The 24,900-nt window shown below is 43.8% G+C and overlaps 2 protein-coding genes across 2 annotated transcripts; both read left to right on the plus strand.

The window, feature by feature from the left end:
• Window positions 1-5,566: 5,566 nt before the first annotated feature.
• On the plus strand, window positions 5,567-12,391 carry LOC117381551 (neuronal acetylcholine receptor subunit alpha-10-like). The gene is made up of 7 exons (XM_055226674.1): window positions 5,567-5,644; window positions 8,683-8,828; window positions 8,910-9,064; window positions 9,579-9,825; window positions 10,334-10,619; window positions 10,983-11,182; window positions 11,414-12,391. Exons 1-7 carry the CDS (start codon window positions 5,590-5,592, stop codon window positions 12,389-12,391), a joined length of 2,067 nt encoding a protein of 688 aa, XP_055082649.1. The 5' UTR covers window positions 5,567-5,589.
• Window positions 12,392-20,936: 8,545 nt separating this feature from the next.
• Window positions 20,937-21,866, plus strand: LOC117381552 (olfactory receptor 146-like). Its single transcript, XM_033978534.1, has one exon. It carries the CDS (start codon window positions 20,937-20,939, stop codon window positions 21,864-21,866), a length of 930 nt encoding a protein of 309 aa, XP_033834425.1.
• Window positions 21,867-24,900: the final 3,034 nt, after the last annotated feature.

Consider the following 24,900-nt stretch of genomic DNA (forward strand, 5'->3'; position numbering starts at 1 on the left):
TATAAATTGAAAGGTAATTAAGAAATGGTCAGAGAGTATAGGGTTTTGAGGAAGGACAATTAGATCATTAATCTCAATACCATAGGTTAGAACGAGATCTAGAGTGTGATTGTGACAGTGAGTCGGCTTATTCACACTCTGGGTGAAACCGATCCCATCCAGGAGTGCACCAAAAGCATTACTGAGGCAATCACTGCCGTTATCTACATGAATGTTGAAATCTCCGACTATAACAATCCTTTCCCAGTTCAAGACTAAACTTGAGATGAAATCAGAAAACTCTGTCAGGAAGTCGGCATATGGACCAGGAGGTCGATAAATTATTATAAATATAACAGCTTTTTGGTTTTTCCAATTGGGGCACGTAATGGAGAGTGTGAGGCTTTCAAAGGAGAGGTAAGTATAGTTGGGTTTGGGGCTGAGAATTAGACTAGAATGAGAGATGACGGCCACACCACCACCTCCACCTGTGCTCCGGGCACTCTGAAAGTTCATGTGACTTGATGGTGTAGATTCATTTAGTCTAACATAATCATTTTCCCGAAGCCATGTTTCAGTTAGGGCTAACAGATCAATATTAAGGTCGCCAATTAGTTCATTTATTAAAAGAGATTTGGAGGAAAGAGACCTGATGTTTAGCAGTCCACATTTTACACACTTATCATTTTGTTTATTTGCGGCACATTTATTTATTTTTGTTAAGTTATGAGATCTGACAGCTTCCTTGTCAGAGTTTAGGGGTGTTTTATTTGTGCTTTTTGTACGTGGGGCACGTGGGGCACACACAGTCTCTGTCTGTTTGGAGCTGTTCCCTCTGACTGAGTTGTGCTTCACTGGTCTAAACTGCTCCCTAACGTCACTATCACTGTGCTTCCCTGAGCTATTCTGCGTGCTAGTCTTACCTGGTCAATCTAGACTAGCAATCATATTCTGAGCTAACAGGGCGGAGCCAGCCTGCGTGGGATGGATGCCGTCTCTACGTATAAGCCTAGGCTTCCCCTCAAATGCCCTCCAATTATCTATGAAGACGACACCATTCTGCGGGCACCAATTGGTCAACCACTGGTTGACTGCTGAAAAGCGGCTGTACATTTCACAATTGGTATAGGTTGGGAGGGGGCCAGAGAAGTACACGGACTCCGACATTGACTTAGCCAATTGACAGACTGCAGCTATCTGTAACTTAACCACCTCTGACTGACCGCGCCGAGTATCGTTACCCCCCGCGTGTATAACGATCCGGCGGTACCTATTCTTACTTTTCTTTAAAAGCCTAAGATTCCCCTCGATGTCACCCAGTCTGGCTCCAGGGTAACACCGCGTGGAAGCTGCAGGCAGTTCCACGTCCCTGACTATGGAGCTCCCTATGACTAAAGTGTCCCGGGTCCAGTTCAGGGGAGCAAACCTGTTCTGGACGGGGAGCTCTCTACTCTCAACCCTGTGTCCCTGGTCTGCTACAGTCCTATTCTCAGCCCTGTATCCCTGGCCTGTCCTACGCTTTCTTCTAACCGTCACAAACCTGTCCTGGTCTGATCCCGGCTGCACGGGTTGCGCTGGGGGGCTAGTCTCACTAGTTACGCTAAAGCTACTGCGGTCCGCGGTCCCTACTGCTGCTACCTGACTGTAACTCGGGGTCAGAGCCTCCAATGAGCGGATCCGCGTTTCTAACTCTGAGACCCTGGCCTGTAGGACTGCCACTACACTACACTTAACGCAACTGTCCCTATCATCATCAAATAAGCCAGGGTCATCACTCCACATATGGCAACCAGGGCAGGGAAAAGCGAGAGAAGAGGGGGAAGGTTTAGCCATGATGCTAGTCGGCTAGGCTAGTTCAGGCTGAACCGAGAGATAGAGGGGATTAATCCACGAAGTGCGGAGCAATAGATGCTGAATGAAACTTCGGTGGTTTAGCGAAGTATTCAGGCACTAGTGTAGATATTAGAAACTGCTTTTTAAAATTGTAAAGATTCGTGGATTAACAATTTCAGGAGAGAGACGCTAGATACGCTAGATATACAACTCGCAAAACAGAATGCACTCACCCGGAAATGACGTCAGACAGCCATTGACTGTGGGTATAACCAGGCTAGCAAAAATAGCAACAAATTTGCAACCCAGTTCCATATTTGGTTTCTATGATACTTGCAGCTGGAAATCCAAAGATTGAGTCTGGAATGAGGCTGTTAAAGGTAACGCCCCTTCCTGCCCACACCTTTGGTTTAGCAGTGAGTCGGTGATTAGCAACGCTGTCAATCAATTCTGTTGCTAAAGCTAGTGGGAGCTGCCTCAGAGAATGGTGCGTGATTCGTCTGTTTACGTGAAATAAAAATTCCAGGATCAAGCAGAGTGAATTAATACGAACATTTTAAGATCAAAGTGATGAGTCTGACAGCAGCAGGTACAGAGGAGCCAGAGTTTTTCAATGGCAAGTGAATTGGAGCCAGAGTTGATGAAGCTATGTCCACTTATATATAGTCTACGGTTAGTAAGCATTATTGTCTCCTCATCTCCTCTCATTACCTTGTCTACCCTCTCACCTCCTCTCATCTTCTCTCTTGTCTCCTGCAGTTTCAAAACTACCACTTCATGACATCACAAGGCGGAAGAGAGCATGTTGATCTTTGGAGATGTTACAGACTAATAATAAAGAGTTACGCAAACGTGTAAATGAAACAAAACTCAACTCCAGGTCTGTTTTTGAAAAGGTAACATTAATATAGGACCTTTAAATCCCCAATCCCTTGAGTTCCCTTTGCATTGTGCGTGTGGAAATGCTCTTACTTTCACTATTGAACATAGCACTGAGTTCTACTGTTGTTTTCCTTTGATTTGAATTCACCAAGTGTTTGAGTGATCGCCGATCGCGATCATTCAGGATTTTTTTCTGGCCACATTTCTTCCTCAAAGACGATGGATCCCCACTCAAACAGACTAACATCTTTTCAAAGACCACGGGATGTGTTTTTCGACATGGTTGTTTAAGAAATGAGAGGCAACTCATTACACCAGTTGGAGTTAAATAACTTGTTGCCACCTGAAAGACCCATGCAGTAATTATCCAAGAGGAGGCCCGTACCTACTGGCTTAGTTAAATCCAGGTGGTGACTTTTTTTTTTTTTTTTGCCAGGCATCGTATATATGGTCTACAGTTATTGTCGTAGTGACTGATAGATCAAAGGATGTAGACACGAGACTCAAAAATTAACAGGATTTATGACAACAAAAATGCATAGTGGAAGCTGAGAGATGGGTTGGAGGCTGGGTCCACAAAAACAAAATTTGAAGAAGACAAGAAAAACAACTGAGTACTCCGAATAACACTATGAAGTGAAGTGGGCCAAGCAATTACAATAACATCAGAGGACAAACTGACAATCTGTCAGCGTGTGGAGAAATGAGCAGAGCTATTGTATTCCAGAGGTTGAAGCTTGATTGCTTATGGGCTAAAAGGTGAGTAGTGAGTGTTGACCATTGGTGAAGGTGGTGCCAGACTCTGCCCAGCTGCAGGCACACAGGCACAGAAGGAAGGGGGAGACAGCGCAGAAACACAGGGAAAAACTTGAATCTTGACAATTATACCCATTCAGGTGATCATCTGTCCATCCACAACATGTCCAAGAAAAATAATGCTCTTTTTGAGGAGAGGAGCTCCGCACAACCATTTCTAGGGTTTACAAAGAATGGTGTGAAAAGGGAAAAACATCCAGTATGTGTCAGTCCTGTGGGCGAAAATGCCTTGTTGATGCTAGTGGTCAGAGGAGAATAGGGCGAGTGATTCAAGCTGATAGAAGAGCAACGTTGACTGAAATAACCACTCGTTACAACCGAGGAATGCAGCAAAGCATTTGTGAAGCCACAACACGCACAACCTTGAGGCAGATGAGCTACAACAGCAGAAGACCCCACTGGGTACCACTCATCTCCACCACAAATAGGAAAGAGGCTACAATTTGCACGAGCTCACCAAAATTGGACAGTTGAAGACTGGAAAAATGTTGCCTGGTCTGATGAGTCTCGATTTCTGTTGAGACATTCAAATGGTAGAGTCAGAATTTGGCGTAAACAGAATGAGAACATGGATCCATCATGCCTTGTTACCACTGTGCAGGTGGTGGTGGTGGTGTAATGGTGTGGGGGATGTTTTCTTGGCACAGTTTAGGTCCCTTAGTGCCAACTGGGCATCGTTAAAATGCCACGGGTGACCTGAACATTGTTTCTGACCATGTCCATCCCTTCATGACCACCATGTACCCATCCTCTGATGTCTACTTCCAGCAGGATAATGCACCATGTCATAAAGCTCCAATCATTTCAAATTGGTTTCTTGAACATGACGATGAGTTCACTGAACTACAATGGCCCCCACAGTCACCAGATCTCAACCCGATAGAGCATCTTTGGGATGTGGTGGAACGGGAGCTTCATGCCCTGGATGTGCATCCCACAAATCTCCATCATCTGCAAGATGCTCCTCAATATGGGCCAACATTTCTAAAGAATGAATCAGCACCTCGTTGAATCAATGCCATGTAGAATTAAGGCAGTTCTGAAGGCGAAAGGTCAAACACCGTATTAGTGTGGTGTTCCTAATAATCCTTCAGGTGAGTGTATATATACAGTCTATGGTTAGTTTGCATTATTGCCTCCTCGTCTCCTCTTTTGTTTCCTTTTGTCTTCTCTCTCGTCTGCTGGACTCCTCTCTCATGTCCTTGTCTCTTTCGTCTCCTCTCTCGCTTTCTCTCTCTCGCTTTCTGGACTTCTCTTATCTCCTTGTCTCCTCTCTTGTGTCCTTCTCTCCTCGTCTCCTCTATTGTTTCGTCTCCTCATCTCTATTGTGTCCTTGTCTCCTCGTCTCCTCTCTTGTCTCCGCTCCTTTCCTCGTCTCTTCTATTGTGTCCTTGTCTCCTCTCTTGTCTCCTCTATTGAGTCCTTGTCTCCTCGTCTCCTCTCTCATCTCCTCTCTCCTGAGTCCTCTGTAGGATTTAAAGGTGAGTGGGTTAATTGAATGTGGATTTGGATGTATAAAATACAGATTGTCCTTGTCTGCCCCACGCCTGTTCCACAGTGGTCCTGTATGGCTATGGGTGAAGTGTGTTGCTCGAAGACGTAACGTCAGAGGTGGGAATCAAACCATCGCACGCTGTTGTTTATGCCACATTTGTGAATGTCTCACCCCAACAGCTCTCAAAGCAGATTCACACATAATTTATAGTATGTCAGATGCCCTCCCCGTGTGTGTTAAGAGGCCCTCCTGTGTGTCAGATGCCCTCCCTGTGCCTGCATTCTGCATAAAAGCTACTAACCCTGTAGTTTAGACAAACATGCCTCAGTTGGTCCAAACCAGAACTAAGCAAGACTAAACCAGAACGAAACCAGGACTAAACCAGGAGTCAACCAGAACTAAACCAGGACTAATCCAAATAGAAACCAGGTCCAGGCTGTAGCTGAAGCTCCTCCCTCTCTCTCTCATTCCTCTACACACTCCAACCAGCGCATTTCAGAGGAAACCCAGAACTAAACCAGGACTGAACAGGACTAAACCAGGACTAAATCAGGGCTGACCCAGGACTAAACCAGGTCTACAGGATGGTGAAGTGTCTTGGACCCTCTTTGGTCTTTCTGCTGTTGATCTCGTCTTCAGGTCAGTTTGACAAAGTTTTACGATATAAAATCATCTGTGCATATATTTATTTTTTGAAGCTAAAGCTCCTTGTGTCACCGCCGGAAAAAAGCTACAGTACATAACATTTCTAATGGACCTGCTTGTTTCCTGCTGTTACTGCTTTACACAAAATGTTTCACAGTATGGTATTAAACTAATCAGGGAAACACACTGGTGATGCTACATACCAAAGTTACAGGTCAGATATGTGGAGAGGCGAGCTTACTCACAAGGAAGAAAGCAGGTGTTACAAGGGATTTTTACAAACCGCTGAGCAGGAACTCGAACTCAATTTTGATAGTAAGGAATAGACTTGATACGGATTCTGATTCGACACGGATAATAAAAACACTCTTTAGGCAATATACTGTGATGTAAATGGTAGTACTTCGTGTTCTATTCCCATGTGGCCGTATATCCGTGTAATCCCTCAGTCGTTCCGAGAGGTTCCATAGTGGTCCAAGGGTGTGCACTAGTCTGTGTCTTATACTTGTGAATACAGCGCAAGATCATTCTAAATATATTCAGCAAAGATGCATTTCTGTCCTGTGAATGGGACATTTTTTTGTATCGATAGAGACAGATAGAGAAACACAGAGAGAGAGAGAGAGACAGACAGACAGAGAGAGAGACAGAGGGAGAGAGGGAGGATGGGGGGATTGTCAGACACAGAAACAGAGACAGGCTCCTCTTCTGTTCTGAGTGTTTTTGCATTAGTGACAAAAGTTAAACAGACTCAGGCTCAGGTGTAAACACTGAACTCCTCTCTCGCCTCTGAGTTTAAGAAAGAATGATTCATCTGCACAGCTCACAACACCTGGTGACATCATCAGGTGGTGCTCCAGAAGTGCTCCTTTTAAAGCCTTCCTCCTCAGACTCAAACTGCCTCCACAAACCTGGCTACAGTTTAAAGGGGAGGTCTTAAGCATGCACGGATGGATCTAAAATCTCTTAACATTTTGCATGAGAAATCTAGAGATCTCTCCTGGGCCCTATTCAAACCCTCCTCATGGTTAGTAGTACGAGCCTGTACGAAGCTCTGTCCACGAGCCCACATCACCCACGCTCCCACATGACAATTCACCACAAAAACATGATACAAAACCATACAATACAGCCTGACACAGCTGGTAGTTTCATTGATAGGAGTGTGTTGTGACAGGGCTCTGAAGGGGGAGTGACTGAAGAAAAAAGGGTGAAACTTACAAAATATGTTAATATGTTGTTTTTGATGAATATAGCCTTTTCAAAACAATAAAATGAAACAAGAGTGCAGCTGGTGTCCTTGCCCCCTCTCCTCTCTATCCTCATCTTTATCATTTTGGTTTTGTCGTTTAGACCCTCCTCATCATATTTGTGAGTTTTAGAAATGACAAAAATGTTCTGGTCCTAACCCTCCCTCCTCCTTATCCCCCCTTTCCTCCTGTCAGGAGCAGTGGGACCCATCCCCAGATCACAGGGAGAATATGCAAACTCTACACAGAAAGGCCTCGCTTCCTCCTTCTCTTCCTTTTGTCCTTCTCTCCTCTCTTCCTTTTGTCCTTCTCTCCTCTCTTCCTCCCTTTTCTCCTCTCCTCTCTTCCTCCCTTTTCTCCTCTCTTCCTTTTGTCCTTCTCTCCTCTCCCTCTGTTCATCTCTGTGGTTCTAACAAATCTGACACATTTTATGTGTCTCATAAAGTCTCATTAAAGTTTAGTTTAGACTCTGATGAAGACCAGGACTAAACCAGGACTGAGCCAGGACTGAGTCAGGACAAGTAACTGATTCAGTCCCTGGTCTTGATGGACTCTCATATCTAAACCCCGTCTGCGTCAGGTCTAAACCCGGTCTACATTAGGTCTACACTCAGTCCACATTAGGTCTAAACCCGGTCTACATTAGGTCTACACTCAGTCCACATTAGGTCTAAACCCGGTCTACATTAGGTCTACACTCAGTCCACATTCGGTCTAAACCTGGTCTACATTAGGTCTAAACTCGGTCTACATTAGGTCCCGGTCTTGATGAGGTCCAGCTGGTCTTTGTCAGGCTCTTGATGATGTTTGTCTTTTCACACTCGCTGTAAAAAATGTTTCCTCTTCTAACTCCTATTTCCTAACTCCTACATCCTAACACCAATCTCCTAACTCTCATCTCCTACATCCTACCTCCTAAGCCCTACCTCCTACATCTCCTCTACTTCACCCCCTCCTCGTGTCCTTATTTTGTGCGCCCCCCCTCCCCCTGTCCTTGAGTCCTGTCCCTGTCTCCCGGTGAGTAATGTCCACCTAAAGGACACTTCCTTATATAGAGACATGTCTCTGCTGCAGGACGCTATGTCCCTCCAAAAACAACAGCTCCACAGCGCCCCCTGGACCTGCCCTCACTCATCACATGTTCAGACTTTTATTATTCTTAAGAGAAAAGAAAATATTTCTAGATCTAAACCAGGTCTATACCAGGTCTATAACAGGTCTATAACAGGTCTATAACAGGTCTAAACCAGGTCTAAACCAGGTCTATAACAGGTCTTGTGCAGGGTCTCTTGGTGAATAGAGCTGCTTCTTTTGGGCTGTGCACAGTGGCAGAGTGGTTAGCCTCGTCTTCTCACAGAAGGACGGCCCCAGGTTTGACTCCTGCTCCTGCGCGGTCTGAGGCTTTTCTGTGGAGAATCTGCATGTTCTCCCAGTGTCTGTGTGGAGTTTGCATGTTCTGCCTGTGTCTGGTTTCCTCATCAACCCAAAACATGAACAAATACATAGGTACTCTTGACCCGGATTTTAAAGGCGGGTCAAATGCACGCAATGAATTTTGAGCTTTAAAATGTGTAAATTGTAACATAATGATCCACAGGTGTCAGAGATCATCACTATAGAGACACAAAAGCACTATATGGCTGATTTAAAAGTCTGAATCATGCTACGTGAGCTCCTCTTGGCTCAGCAGTAGAGCAGAAGCACATATGCAGAAACACTAGACTGTCATTTCAGCAGTAGTTGTAGTAGCAGTAGGAGTAGCACATGTGTGTTGTGTTGCAGTGTGTCTGGCAGCCAGGGGGCGCTATGCTCAGCAGCTTTTCAGAGACCTGTTTGTGAACTACACGAGTGCTCTGCGTCCTGTCGACAACACGGAACACGCCATCAACGTCACGCTGCAAGTCACGCTGTCACAGATCATCGATATGGTAACACCCTCCCGCAACCCTGTGTGTCAGATGCCTTCTGTGTATCAAGTTAATGTCAGATGCCCTTCCTATGTGTTCCAGGATGAGAGGAACCAGATTCTGACCCTGTACCTGTGGGTGCGGCAGGTTTGGATGGACTCATTTCTGACCTGGTCCAAAGACGCTTACGACGGACTCGACTCCATCAGTATCCCGAGCCGTTACGTGTGGAAGCCTGACATCGTGCTGTACAACAGGTCTCCCCCTCCCGAGATGCTTTCTCCGTCCTCCCTCTCCCCAGACTCCTCCTCTTGACTCCTCCCCTTTTCTAGTTTAAGTCAATCAGACCAACCACCAATCAGCGCAGCCGCCAAAAACAATGACTCCACAGCGGAGTCTACCCTCGCTCATCACATGTTCAAACTTTTATTACACTTTGTTTTATTTCTCCTTGACAAACTCATCCAAGAAACTGTTCTAGATCTAAACCAGGTCTATAACAGAACTACTGCAGGCCCATAACAGGACTATTGCAGTTCTAAATTAGGTCTATAACAGGACTATTTGAGATCTAAACCAGGTCTACAACAACCATGTCAAAAACAGGATTATTTCAGGTCTTAACCAGGTCTACAACAGCACTATTTCAGGTCTAAACTAGGTCTAGCCAGACTTTTTAATTTTGTAGTCCTTTCGTAATATTATTTGGAACCAACAGTACTTTTACAACAGTACAGGTTTAAATCCTCACATTTTTGGTCCATGTTTTAGCGCTGATGATGAGTTCTCAAGCTCCATGGAGACAAATGTGGCGTTGCGTAGTGACGGTCAGGTGACATGGGACCAGCCAAGCATTACGAAGTCTTCTTGCTCGGTAGACGTGGCGTTCTTCCCCTTCGACCTGCAGCAGTGTGTCTTGACCTTCGGCTCCTGGACTCACAATGGAAACCAAATGGACCTGAACATCGAGCTGGACACCGCCGACCTGGCTGACCTCGTGCCCAACGTAGAATGGCAGGTGAGGACCGGCAGGTGAGGAAAGACAGGTGAGGATCGGCAGATGAACAGAGACAAGAGAGGAGAGGGAGGTGAGAACATCAACTTGATGTGTCAGACAAATTTAAGTCCTAGTTCTTCTCTTAGGTCCTGGCTCAGTCCTGTTCTGGTTTAGTCTTGGCTCAGTCCTGGTTATGTTCTCATATCTTCTTTCAGGCCCTGGTTTAGTCCTTGCTTAGCCCTGGTTCAGTCCTGGTTTAGTCATGGCTCAATCCTGGTTGAGTCCTGGTTATGTTCTTGTATCTTCTCAGGTTCTAGTTCAGTCCTAGTTATGGTCTTGTATCTTCTCTCAGATCTTGGTTCAGTCCTAGTTCATTCCTATTTACTCCTGGCTCAGTCCTGGTTATGTTGCATCTTCTCTCAGGTTCTAGTTCAGTCCTAGTTATATTCTTGATTCATCTCTCAGGTTCTAGTTTAGTCCTGGTTCAGTCCTGACTGAGTCCTGGTTCTGTTCTTGTATCTTCTCACAGGTTCTGGGCATGCCTGCTAAGAAGAACGTGATCCTGTACGGCTGCTGCTCGGACCCGTACCCGGACATCACGTTCACGCTGCAGCTCAAACGTCGAGCCTCCTTCTACATCTTTAACCTTCTGCTCCCCTGCATGATGATCTCCTTCTTGGCTCCTTTGGGCTTTTACCTGCCGGCTGAGAGTGGGGAGAAGGTGTCCTTAGGCGTCACGGTCCTCCTGGCACTCACCGTGTTTCAGCTGCTGGTGGCAGAGAGCATGCCCCCATCTGAAAGCGTTCCTCTGATTGGTGAGAGAAAGAGGGCTGAGGGAGACCTAGTTTAAATCTGGTTCAGTCCTGGTTTAGTACTGGTCTAGTCCTGGTTCAGTCCTTGTTTAGTCCTAGTCAAATTCTGGTTCATTCCTGATTCAGTCTTGGTCTATTTCTGGTCTAGTCCTTCCTTAGTGCTGGTTTGGTCCTTGTTTAGTCCTAGCTTAGTCCTGGTTTAGACCTGTTCTAGGCCTGGTTGAGTCCTTGTCTAGTCCTTTTGTAGTCCTGCTTTAGTCTTGTTTTAGTCTTGATTCTGTACATGGTTCAGTCATGGTCAAGTCCTGGTATAGCCCTTGTTTAATCCTGGCTTAGTTCTGATCTAGTCATGGTTTTGTGTTCCAGGTAAATACTACATAGCAACGATGACAATGGTGACAGCATCAACGGCTTTGACCATCTTCATCATGAACCTTCATCACTGTGGACCTGAGGCCAGACCGGTCCCAGACTGGGTCCGAGTCCTGGTCCTCAAGTACCTGAACCGGGTCTGCCTGGTCTACGAGCTGGGAGAGACCTGCACCAGAGAGACCCAGGAGAGCCAGGTACTAAACTAGGATCAAACCAGGACCAAACCAGGACTAAACAAGGCCTTAACCAGGACTAAACCAAGATTAAACCAGTACTAATCCTGAACTAAATCAGGACTGAACTAGGGCTAAATTAGTTTCAAGCCAGGACTAGACCAGAAATAAATCAGGAATAAACCAGGACTGAACCAGGACTAAACCAGGATCAACCAGATCAAATGTATAAACCCTTCCTCTTTCTCTCAGGCAGCAGAGTTCGCTCACAGCTGGGACGTTAATGGCGACGATCACTCAGGTTTAAAATGTGAGGAACTTTCAGTAACAATCGACAATTCAGAAAACGCCAAACCGATCTGCGCCCGCAGAGTACAGAACCTCAGTCAAACCAGGGACGCCATTTTGAGACCACCAGAAATAAGGAACAATGCGATCTGCGACAGGGAAGACATGCAGGGACAAAATGGTGGACCAAAAGAAGAATTTGAGCTTCAAAAAACAGGATTTAAAGAGACAAGTGACACAAATTGTGCAGTGACAGATGAGGAAGAGGCGAGAGAGTGGGGGACACAAAATGGAGGACAGACCGTGGTCAAAATGGTAGCCACAAAGTTTCAGGAAGAGAGAGAAGATGTGAGCAGAGGAGATGAGCAGGTTAAAGTTGAGGCAACTATGGAACGAAATGGAGAAAGTGGCGATGCAGTGAAGTTAATCAGAGTGAGACCTGGGTCAGACGATGGGCATGGGATACTGCATGTTGAAATTGAGAAAGACAAATCAGTTCCAAAAACAAAAGTGTTCAGAAAGTCGTCTTCGGAGTGCGTTGCTGGAGGAGTTAGGAGTAAATACAAAGATTTTAATTATTCTGATGATTCCAGGGATGAAATTCAAATGGAAAAACTTAGGAAACAATTGGAATTTGTTGGAAAAAGTGACAAACTTCAAGATGTCGCTGTGGGTTGTGTTTGCTGTCACTGTTGCTGCCGCCACCTTGGTTTGGGTTTCCATGGAGACAGCTGTGGATGCCGTCTCCGTGGTGACGCAGCATGGGGGCGTCTCCGTGGCGATGTGACCTCCATCGCCACATCGTTCCAAGAGCAGAGAGATGCGCAGACGCTCATTGGAGACTGGAGGAAAGTGGCCAAAGTCCTGGACAGGGCACTAATGTGGATCTTCTTCATCATGGTCTTTGTCATGAGTGTACTTATACTTGGAAAGAGTATATGAAGTCAACTACTACAACTTCTACTGCAACAACCAAAGGTTTCATCATGGTCTTCATCATGGGTGTACTGACACTGGGAAAGAATATTAGGAGTGTTACTACTACTACATCTATTACTATTACTACAACAGCTACTACTACTGCCCAATTCTTCATCATGGTCTTCGTGTACTCATATATGAACAAATACTACTACCAGTGCTACTACCGACTACTGCTGCAACTACTACACCCTAAAAGTGGAGCAAAAACTTGGTGCCATTTCTAGCAGTGCAGTTTTGCCTCAGTGGAGTGACATTTTAGCCCTGATTTCCACAAGTCTCACACAAACCCGGAGCGCTCCACAGCAGCGGTCCATCAAAGTGGGCTTTCAAACATCTGTCCCACATTCTAAAGTGGAGTCACTGTATTGTACAGGGCCCTAGCAGAGGCATGATGTGCATCATGTCCCTGATTCTGATGCCACATGGGCAAGAGTTTCCATGTATGTGAAAACAATAACACTTGTGGCCAAAGTTTTCGCTGGTCCTCATCTGATGCTCCTTAATCCAGAAGCTGTGCAAAAATGTGAAAGGCGAATGTTAATTTGTAATGTACTTCAACAATTCAATACCTACAGGAGTAGAGGCGGCAGACCTTTGCAGCACAAATAATACACAACACACAGGTCCATAAACTGCACAAGCTAGTTTTAGTTTATAGTCACAGTTTAGCATCTGGAATGATAACTGAGAGCTTAAGAGTATATGAACAAAGACTACTAGTACTACTACTACTACTGCTGTAACTATTCAAGGACTCAAAGCGACCCACTGTCGGCCTGTCTCGTCCCATCCATCTTTATTCAGGGCCAGAACAAAGGGCAGCAGTCTAAGACTGGATGTCCAGACATCCCTCTCCTCACACACTTCCTCTAGCTCCTCCCCAAGGCCAGCTAAGAAACATAGTCCAGTGTGTCCTGGACCTTCCCTGGGGCCTCCTCCCAGTGGGACATGAACAAGAGGTGTCCAAAAGACCTAGATACCTTAAGCCACCTCCTCTCCATGTGGAGGGGCAGCGGTTCTAGTCTGAGCTCCTCCCGTGTGACTGAGCTCTTCACCCTATCTGTAAGGGAGCACCTAACCACCCTGCGGAGGAAACATTTAAATGTTTGCATCTGCCATCTTGTCGTTTGGTCATTACCCAAAGCTCCTGACCACAGGTGAGGGTAGGAATAGAGATCTAAACCAGGACTAAACCAGGACTTAACTAGGACCAAACTAGGACCATAGGTTAAGGTAGGAATATAGACTGCCCTGTAAAACAAGAGCTTCACCTCAACAGTCTGATACAGTGACTGCAACAATCCAACTGTCAATCTCACCTCCATCCTCCCCTCACTCGGGAAAAAGACCCTGAAACTCCTCCAAAAGACCCTGAAACTCCTCCAAGCAGGGAGTCTTCACCCACCTGAACAGGGTGCCACGTCAAAGAGTCAGATCTGCTGCACATCTGAAGAAACTGAAATGTTTTATTTAAATGGAGAATATCTGCTGTTTCCCACAGTTCCACCACAACCACAGCAAACACCGACGTAGGACTTATGATGTACCAGACACAAAGGCAGAGGGGAAACAACAAAATTTGTATAAATCAATGAGTACTAACAGTAGCTGTCCACTACATGCTACAGTTATGCTAGTGCCACTTGCTGTCAGAACAATGTGTTTACTTTTCTAACGTGTAGGTGTGATTTTTGTATTATTTGTGTTTGGATGGAGAGCATGAAGCTGTTGAAACAGGCACTTTTCTTTCACAGTTTTGTTATGATGGAGTGATGCGTGTCGCACTAAATATCTTCTCGAGTTTGAGCCACAGTCACTGGTTTGAACAGAATCATGAGGAATACAAACTGAAAGTGCATTTGACCGATTCATACATTTTTCTAATTTGTTTTTTGGATAGACCCATAGACTGCATAAAGAAGTGGACTATGTGAGTGTGACCCACAGCATTTGGTTCCAGTCAAATAAAACTCAAGACTGCTCCAAATTGGCCCCTATAACTGCTCCAGAGTTCCGATTGCACGTATCATAGCAACCAAAGAGCCAATCCAGAGCCAGGCTATGGAAAGTGACACCCCTTCCCGCCTGCACCACAGGTTTAGCAGGGAGCGGCTGCTTAGCAACGCTGTCAATCAAACCTGTTGCGAAAGCTAGCAGGACCGACCTCTGGGAAAGAAAGCACCTGATTTGTCTTTTTTTTTAATGTTCATATCTTAATTTAAAGAAAAAAAAATACCAGGATCATGTAGAGCAGGTTAATACAAACATTGTAAGACCAAAATGACGAGTCTGACAGCAGCAGGTACAGAGAGGACAGTTTTCTAATGTAAAGTGAACTGGAGCCAGAGTGGACGGAGTCGGACGTGCGCCCATGATCACTCCCAATTTGGAACGCGGTGGCTAGCATGTTAGCTCAGTCCATTTACATATACAGTCTATGGATAGAACCTGTGCTAAATTTGTCATAGTTTTACATTAGTTCAGTGTCAGTTTGTGAAGAAAAGTACAAAAATACAGAAGTATTTGTGAGTTGTAAACAGAATCCCACTGCCACCAACACACACTAAATAAAGCTGTTCTTTTATTTGTTTGAGCCTAATCCGAACTATTGTGTCTCATCTTCAAGACCCTTATTTAAATTATACTTGTTTACATTATAGTATCACCTCTACGTATGTCACATCTGCTGTTTATGTCCAACCAGGAATGAAACTATAAACCTCACCAAATTTATAAAACTATAAAAAGACAATTTTTTTTTTGTAAAAATCTTATATTTTAACTGTGTTAGCAGTCTAATCTATCGTCTGCATTTTAACCTGAAGAGAGCGACTTTAGAATTAAAACATTAAATCTTTTAATGAACCGCCAGGCATCATGGGAAATGTAGGATTACTGTGGTGTGGAGTTATGACCTCATCATTCTGTTTAAATGAGCCACATTTCACTTTGTCTCTGTGTGTTTTTATGTCACAGAAAGAATTAAAGTTTATGAATAAAGATTCTTTGGGGATTCCTGTGAAATTTGTTTCAATCTAAGTAATGACCAGGTCTTTTACGCAGCAGGGTGACAGCGCTCCCACCCGCAGACTGGATAAAGACGGGGACTGAGGGAGTGTGACGTCACCCAAAGCGCTCGGCTACGAATGCACCTCATCGAGGCTAGCAGTTATAGCAGCTAATCTGCACCAGGGACCATATTTGGAAATCCAAACGCAAAACTAAAGAGCCAGTCAGGAGCGAGGTTGGTGAAGTTACACAACCCCTTCCACCTGCAAAGCTGGTTTGGCGGGGGGTGGGTCTTAGCAGCTTAGCAACAAGGCTGTCAATCAACCTGTTGCCAACGCTAGCGGGAAGGGAAAAGGAAAGCAGGCACCGGGTTGGTGTGTTATTAATGTTGATCAATATTTTGATTAGGGAAAAAATTCTGAAATAAAAACTCTGAGATCATGTAGAGTGGGTTTATATGTACATTTTAAGACCAAAATGATTAGTCTGACAGCAGCAGTTACATAGAAAGAGAATTGGAGCCAGAGTCACTTGGAACGCAGCGGCTAGCGGGTTAGCTATGTCCATTTATATACACAGTGTATGTTCTCACCTCAAAAGGTTCTAGGTTCAATTTCCAACTGGTGGGGCTTTTCTGTGGGAGTTTTGCATGTTCTCCTTGTGACTGGGTACTCCAGGCAGGATCAGATTACACAGATATAAGGCCACGTGGGAATATAAACTAAAGTACTACCATTTAATGTTGGAAATCACATCTTATTCTCTAAAGAAAGTTTATCATTATCAGAGTATCGGTCTCAGGTATCCAGTCTATTCCTTAGTATCAAAATCGAGTTTGAACTTTTACTGCACTCCACAGGGATGGTATATAGAACAAACTATAGTGTCTGATTGTACAGTGTCAAACAGCGCCCCTCCCTGGCTGTCCTAGGAAGTGTTTGTTAGATCACTCCTGTATGAGCCGTGTCCGTTGAGCTCATAATTAACCCCAAAGGAGAAGACTGAACACCTAAAGGACACAAGAAACTATAACAGGGAAAAACATGGATTCAAAGAGGACATGAGGGAGAGAAGGAGAGAGAAGGGGAGGAGGTAAGAGGAGGAAGGGAGAGAAGGTAGAGGAAAAGGAGGACAGAAGAGGAGGGTGAGAGAGCGCGAGAAGGGGGGAGATGGAGGAGATACAGTAACAAAAGTCAATAACAAACATGATCTAATACGAAGAGCCCAGGGAATAATACAGAATACAGAGCTGAACAATACAACGAAACCCAGAGGATGTTACATCAGCTTCAAGTTTACTCCAAGTTTGCAGTCAAGTTTGAGCACGAAACCCTGCTACAAAACACCACAATTCTTATTAAAACACTGTCCAAACATTACAACAAAGTCTCAGGTAAAATGTCCGTGCTATTTAAATTCATCGTTAAAAAACATAAGACAGAAGTAACAGCAATACGTTTATAATCAGGCAAAAGGTGGAGCACTCATTTACAAACAAAGGGTCAAAGATCTGAGACCGGGAAAGGTTTGGGCCGAGAGGACACGAAAGCAGCTGAAAAAGTTTAAAAATAAAATGGAACAACTCGAGAAACAACTCGAGAAACAGCCAAGTTACTACAGGAAGTTTATCACCAACACATGAGCAGTGGAAGAGAAACATTTAGCATTTTATCATCTACAATGCACAAAAGTGACTCTTGTGAGCTTTAAATCAAGTTATAACGCTGTTACATTATCAAACACAGACCTGGAGTTGTGTTTTGTTTCATTCACATGTTTGAGTAGCCCATTATTTATCTGTCTACATCTCCACAGCTCAAAATGCTCTGTTCCACCCATAGAAATCGAAAATATGAAACTTGGTCTTAAATTTGCCGCTGTAATTGGCTCCATGAGCTTCATTTGGAGCTGAACGCTGTGGATGACGTCACTCTCACTCCACTTAACAGTTTTTTACGTGTAGTTCAGAAGAGATTGGCAATCCCAGCCAAAGTGTGTGGAGTTTAAAAACACAGTGGAGCACTTCCTGTATCACCACTTAATGACATGACGAGGTGGAACAGAGTGTTTACAGTTTGAGAGAAGAAGAAAAATAATGTGTGTGTTAAACAGGTGTGAACTAAACAGAAACAGAAAAATATAAGTTTTAATAGAGTTTGGACTTTTTTAGCTTATTATTTATCTGTCTTAAGTCATTTTGTCCGTTTGAGTCTCTCGGGGACCAGTCTGGCCGGAGGGAGGACGGGGGAGGAGGGGGTAATTAGATTAACAGGACCAGCGCACTTCTGAGGACAGCTGCAGTAGCACAGTTCACAGGTCTCAAAGCTCTAATGACCTGAGGGATCTGAGGGCTTCTGGACTCTCTGAAAGGACATCACTCACCAAAGCTGATTGTCTTCTTGGCATAAAGAAAACACAAGTTTCTCCCAAATTTGAGCTGAAGTTTGGTGAAGGTGAGTGAACTTTAAAAACCCAGAGGAGCAGATTCAATCACTCTGAATCATTGTAGATTAACCACTCTGCCACTATGACCCCTGTGTTTTCACCGGTGAAAGGTGCACAGCGCAAGTTAAAATGCTCAAAATTTGCTTAATACGCAGATCATTTTTCTGTTTCTGTAAGTTCACTCTATTACGTCTCATTGGATCTGACATCCTGATACGCCACCATAACTAAACAGAGCGGGGGTTTTGACCATCATAGAGTTGGAAGACGAGTTCTACATCGTCAAATAAGACAGCAACCTCAAGCGCTCCTCAAAAACCATCAAAGGCTTTATCTATTGTGACCACAAACTGGTGCCGGGGTCAACAAGAGTAAACCTTGAGAAAAGGAGAGCTCAGGTCTACACTGGGTTTAAGGAGGGACCCACAGATGGCTTTTCTTCTGATGGGAAGGTTAGATGGATACGAAATAAGGACTAATCTGTCTTCCATTTCTCATGCTAATCTAGATGGAGCTAGTCATTGAAATTGTGTAGCTACATCTGATGTTTTGTTTTGACACGGCACATTATGCATTTTATTTGTAGTTTGTGAATTTGTGAATCACTTGCCCTTTCGCTGTGCCAATATAGTTATAATACAGTTATGATTGTGAAGTCATGTGAGACTCATTCACAAGCTGCATTTACGTGAGCAGTGATGACGTAGTAACAACTGAGTAAAGCTCATCTTTATTAGCAACTGGTATTCACCAATATAAGCAAAACAGAACGGAAGTTGATCAAGGCCAAAGACGCATCTTTTCTCACTCGTACAAGCCTCCACACAGTGAACATGCACAACACAACTGCAGTTCCACTTCACCCCAGATGAAAAAAACTGCAATTGTGCAATGCTCATGTAACAAGTGACATATATATTAAAATAGTTTTAAGTAATAGATCTGAGTACTTTTACCTCAGTACTCCCACAGTAGTAGTTTTCCCTGAGTACACTCGTGCAATAGTGACAAACAGGAAACAAGGTGATTATAAAAGTGTCAGACCAGAGCGAGACGTGCAGAGGAGGATCTGTGACAGGTAAAAAGCTCATTTGTTTAGTGCGTTTTTAATGAAATGTTTCAAATGAGAATCCAAATTCAGATGTTTGACTCGGTTTACATTTTTATGGATTAAAGCTCAAACTGAATCAGAACAGGGTTTGGACACAGGAAACACTGGACATTTTTGTGAGTTTAAATGCTTATTTACAGTAATTTCAAATATTAAACAATAACCACATTTAAGCATATCTTTTCATGTTTTAAAAGGTCCTATATTATAAAAAACTGTCTCTTGCGAGCTTTATACTATGTTATAATGCAGTTGCGTCCTCAAAAGCACAACTGGTGTTTTTGTGTTTCTTTCACATATGTTTGAGTAACCCTTTATTACTAGTTTGTATCTTCAAAGCTCAAATTGTTCTGTTCCACCTTGTGATGTCATGAAGTGTTAGTTTTCAGGTTAAGAGCCATTTTTGCCTTTAGTTCAGTAGAGATCGACAATTCCAGGACTGAAATGATCCTAATGATTCTAGTGAAGGTGTGTGGAGATAAAAACACAGTGGAGCATTTACTTTATTACCACTAATAACATCACAAGATGGAACAGTGTTGAGTTTGAGAGAAGAACTCAGCCTAAATATGCAGGGTTTGTGTGTTAAACATGTGTGAATGAAAGAAAACACAACTCCGGGGATATCTGTGATGAGGAAACAAGCAAACAGCAACTTCTGTGAAATCGCTTCTTGAGTTGTTTAAACAGACTGAGGGGGTGTTCTTACAGGCCCCACACCAGGGCTGCTGTAGCAGTGATGTCTGCAATCTGAAAATGTCAATTTGTAAGAGCAAAGATGAGACAGTGTGGCATTTCATGTCGTTTTATTTTTTTATATACTAATAACAGTATACAGTAATATAACAGTTAAAGTGCTTTTGTTGCATAACTACATGATTTGTTTTAAAGTCAATGACAAACAGCTTCTGTGCACCGCTCCTATAAGTCACTACTTAAGCTTTATCACATAAAGACCACAATGTTCTAATGCAGTACAGAATTATTCAACTGTTAATACTTGCAACATTTAGCTGCTAATGAGAACTCAACACTAAAATGTTCATCTTGATCAAAAATACATTTAGAATTCTTAGAAAAATAAGTCAATACAGTAACACTGTATTTTCCCTTAAACTTGTACACACATTTTTAAATGAACTGAATTGAGCACGTAACACCACATCTTATGTGGTCTCGCCATTTTTCAGTTTCTTCACTGCTAATCTAAACTTGAACCGCCAACTTGCAGATCTTTCTTTCTTTCTTTGACAGGGACCATGTACAAATTCATTAATCTTACAAGGAAAAGATGAGATATTAGAAGAAAATGACCAGTGCCCATTATTAACAGTGTAACATACTGTGAAAACATGATGTAATAATGATCTTAAAGTGTAATTTATGGGTGAATATTTTTCAGGTCAGTGCAGATGACACAGAGCATTGCCTTTCGTGTCCATATTGTGTTTGGAGCGCTACTGATCCAAGGGCCCAAGGACCATGTAGTACGCAGGGCCACAGGGATTAAATAAAGTTTTCTATATCAGTGTGATTTGTTTTTTACATTTGACCACACGGTCACTGCCTGTAAAGCGGATTTCATATGGTGTCACATGGTGACCTGAGGGACTGATGAAGGCAAACATGAGTTCTCAACAAAGATCAAAAGAACATTATGTTTAGGACAAGGGAGTAGGCAATAGTTTTTTGCTAAAATCACTGAGTGACAAACAGACCATGGTCAGATGTTGAATGGGTGAAGCCCAAGGCAAAGAAACAAAGAAAACACAGCTGCTGCAATAAATCCCTCTCGGTCCTGGCTCTTATGAAAAAAAAAAAAAAAAAAAAAAAAGGGGAGTTGAGGTCTACTGCCATAGTTTTGTAGTTCATTTTTTGGAGAGCCTCATCTTGACCATCTCCACGTGTCCCTCTCCCCTCTGCTCTCTCCTCAGCGTGATGTCCAACAGCTCAGACAGTTTGGACCTTCTCCTGGAGGGGCTGACCGTGGACCCTGGCTCCACCCTCCCCGTCTTCTTGCTCCTCCTCTTTTCTTACCTTTTCGTCCTCTTCTCAAACTTGTCCATGTGCATCCTCATCATCAGAAACCGCTCTCTGCATCAGCCCATGTACCTGCTCTACCTCAACCTGTCCACCAACGACCTCCTGGGCAATACCACAGTGATGCCTCGCCTCCTGTACGATTTGCTCCGACCCTCGGAGCTGCGTCACATTCACCTGTTCACTTGCGTGATTCAAGCCTTCCTCTCTATCCTGTTCAACACCACCGGCCACACCATCCTCATGATCATGGCATTTGACCGCTACATGGCTATCTGCTCACCGCTGCGTTACTCCACCCTCATGAGCACCCGGATGCTGGTTAGGCTGATCGTGTGGGCGTGGGGCGTGGCGTTTGTCTTCGTGGCGGTTCTACTGGGGCTCACGCTGAGACTGTCGCGGTGTCGGTCTCTAGTCTCTGGACTCTACTGTAGTAACGCTTCACTGTTCAAGCTCTCCTGTGAAAGCACCTACATAAACAACGTCTATGGCTTGTTCTTCACTGTGGTTTTGTTCTCCGGCTCCATCGGCTCCATCGTCCTCACCTACACAAAGATCACGGTGGTGTGTTTGACCAGTAAGAGCATGTCTTTGAACCGTAAAGCGCTCCAGACCTGCTCCACACACCTGCTGTCGTACCTGGTGTTCATGTGCAGTGGGATGCTGATAATCACATTCCACAGATTCTCAAACCTGGTACAGGAGAGGAAGTTCATCACGGTGATGCATCACCTCCTTCCCAGCGGCCTCAACCCGCTCATCTATGGACTCCAGTCCAAAGATGTGCGCCACAGCTTCAGACAGATGCTCACAAAGCAACTAACTTAAAGCCGACCTATTCTTCAAAATTGACTTTTTAGAGCTTTAAACCATGTTACAGTTGTTTCTCCACACCATATACTCACCTGGAGTTGTATTTGGGGAGATTTGTTTGAGCAATTTAATCACTTATTTTCAGAACCCGCTCTCACTTTAGATTCCCACATTATCCTGGACTGTGAACCTTTCATTCCCACTCCTGCCAGATACTCAAGTGAAGTAGGGCTACATAGTTTCTACACCAGTGAATAAAAAGCAACTTGAGGTTCCAAGGCTTTGCCAACTTCTACAGACACTTTATCGTGATTATAGTAGTTTCATATCAGTGATCTGATATTAAATGTTCTGGTACAACAAGCAGGTGCGGTATTCTGCCAGTACAGCGGTCCCAGTGGTTCCTAGTTATATCGCGGTTCACCTTTTGTGGCCTTTTTTTGGTGCTTTTTTTTTTTTTTTTTTAAACAATGTATGAACATGCTGCCTGGACTGTAGACCATTGTCCGTCTCCTCCGTGCCGTGTCTCCTGTACAGTACAGAATGCATTCAGCCAAATCTGCATAAATGTTCGATCAGTGTGACTCTGAAGTGCTGTATGTTTGCAAGTTTTCTCCCCAATGAAATGTTTTGCACTGGCAAACTTCAGAAACGCTTTGGACATAAGTGTTTCTCTGCATGAAGAGGCGCCTCTGCGGATACCACTGGAGCAGAGGCAGACGTGAACAACAAATATAAAGCGATCATTGACTGGAGGAGCCTGCTCAGACTCCACCTGTTTTAAGTCACCTCATGCTTCACCCTGCCCCAGCTACTTTGCTCCCTCCACCTCATGTCCATGGCCCCACACCACATGGGTTTTGTGACAGGCCTTCCTCCTTCTGAACGTAGCACATTGTTGATTGATTCTCTAAACAAGTACATTTTGCACCGTTGCACTGTTACCCAATCAGGGGCCGTGTTTGGATGGTGACATAAGGTCTATATAATGATAGTATTGTCATGTAAGTAGTTTGGTTTGCAGGTTTGAAATAAATCATATAGTCGATGTAAATGTGTCATTTGGGTCTGTCTTATTGGGACATTATATTTTCTTTTTTGGGTAGTGTACAAAAAAAAAAAATCCCTTCCATAGAACTAATCAAATTTGGTCAAATAAACACTTGTAAATCAGAGCATCCCAGCAAGTAAAAGTAGATGACATAGCCAACTTAACCCACTAGAGAGCGCCAGATGACTCGTAATAATTGATTCCACTGATACAGCTCTGTACATTTAACTACACTGAAAACTTATACAGGTATATAGGCACTGTTCCCTCTAAGCTGCGCACGTGCGCAATTGCGCACTGCTGACACGGTCTCCGCGCACAGAAAATCTGTGCTGCGCAAAAAAAAAAAAAAAAAAAAAAATCGAACCGGAGATGAAAATAAAATAAACACACAAGAATTCAATCTGCGCCATTTTTCTATGTGAGTCAGTGAGTGTGACCGGGGACGAGCTGCTCCAGACAATTAAGTGATTCACATACGTATTTGCGCAGCTTATCAACGTCATTGACAGACGTCCTCATGCGCCGCTACCAGCATTTCAGCCGATGTGGCCGAAACTCGCTAATGATTCTAAGTGTTTAACCCCTTAACGTCCCGACGGCCCGCCCTCGAGCGCACTGTTTGGCAGCGGTTTTGCGTTTTAAACATGACGAAACGGACAAATCAAAGGAAGTCCGTGACCGAGGACATTGTGGATGTTTGTACAACTAGAGGCATCTCGGACCCGGAGCGGTTCGTGGAACCGAGTGTAGATCTCATGGTGGGGTCAGGAGTAGAGGACCTTATGTTTTGATGGACTGGATACTGTTCCTGATCGGTAAGCGTGGTTTATTCTGCTATTGACTTAATTGTGGGTCAAATGTGTAAATGTAACCGAGAGAATCCGGTCATTTTTCAAAATAAAAGATTTTTCAAAATAAATGATTGTTCAGACTCAGATAATAAATACAATGGAAATAATAAATTATTTCTTGGATGGCCGGTGGCCCGGTACCAATTGATCCACGGACCGGTACAGGTCCACGGCCCGGTGGTTGGGGACCACTGAAGTAAAGTCTGGAATCACCTCATCGAAGATCAGCTCCAAGACGTCAACATCATCTGCAATAATCAACAATCATCTGTTACTTTTTTCCTGTTTGTTGAAAGTTTTAAATATTCCATTTATAATGTGTCTGCACATATATTTTCTTACTACTTTATAAGCTATTTGTGCCGTTTAATTAGTTATGCAAAAAAAAAAAAAAAAAAAAAAATCACTTCAAAAAGCTCCAACAGGCATTTTTGATAAACTGTTTTTTTTGGGGGGGGTTTTTGCTTAATGTAGCCCAGACACAGCCAAATCCATCTATAAAATGCCATTTTTTTTTTTAAGAGATTAGTAATTGGAACATTTACTTACATCTCAGACAGCCCTCACAAAGCAGTCAGTGAACCTTCTGAATCACATGTATAATCCTGTGGATCTGATTCATTGTTGAGCTGCATAAGAGATCCTCTGCTTGTTCTCTTCCAGAAGGTCTTTCTGCTATCGCTTTGCAAATATCACCAAGTTTGGCCTTTTCACAGGTGTTGATGTGATAACTGCACGTCTACGCACAAAGCCAACAGGGGGCGTACCAACATCTGTGCTGTGGGGCTGTCAGCATTTATATGTTAAAAAAAATAAAATAAGGAAAAAAATAAACACTGACATACAGTTACAGTTCTTTCAGCCCAGGGTCTATACTCCAAACTCACATGAAAAAAACACAAGGAACTATTGACCTCTTAAAGTATCTGCATTAGTATAAATCTTTACATATACTTTTTAAATGAGGCTGGATAGTTCTGTTGTCTGAGAGCTTTGTCCCTGTTGTGCACATTATTATTTCTGTCTGGTAGCTCATTGTAACAAACAATGGCTGGTGTGCACTGGAAGTCTCCTAAACAACAAGGAGGTGTTAACTGAACCACATATAACCAATAAGCAAAATTCCCTTAGCAGCCATTGGTAT

This window comes from Periophthalmus magnuspinnatus, chromosome 14, assembly GCF_009829125.3.
Source record: "Periophthalmus magnuspinnatus isolate fPerMag1 chromosome 14, fPerMag1.2.pri, whole genome shotgun sequence".
Taxonomy (NCBI): Eukaryota; Metazoa; Chordata; class Actinopteri; order Gobiiformes; family Gobiidae; genus Periophthalmus; species Periophthalmus magnuspinnatus.

Coding starts and splice junctions, on each gene's coding strand:
- LOC117381552 (XM_033978534.1), top strand. CDS start 20,937: ATGTCCAACAGCTCAGACAGTTTGGACCTTCTCCTGGAGGGGCTGACC.
- LOC117381551 (XM_055226674.1), top strand. CDS start 5,590: ATGGTGAAGTGTCTTGGACCCTCTTTGGTCTTTCTGCTGTTGATCTCG. Junction 5,645..8,682: donor GCTGTTGATCTCGTCTTCAG/GTCAGTTTGACA, acceptor GTTGTGTTGCAG/TGTGTCTGGCAGCCAGGGGG. Junction 9,826..10,333: donor TGCCCAACGTAGAATGGCAG/GTGAGGACCGGC, acceptor ATCTTCTCACAG/GTTCTGGGCATGCCTGCTAA.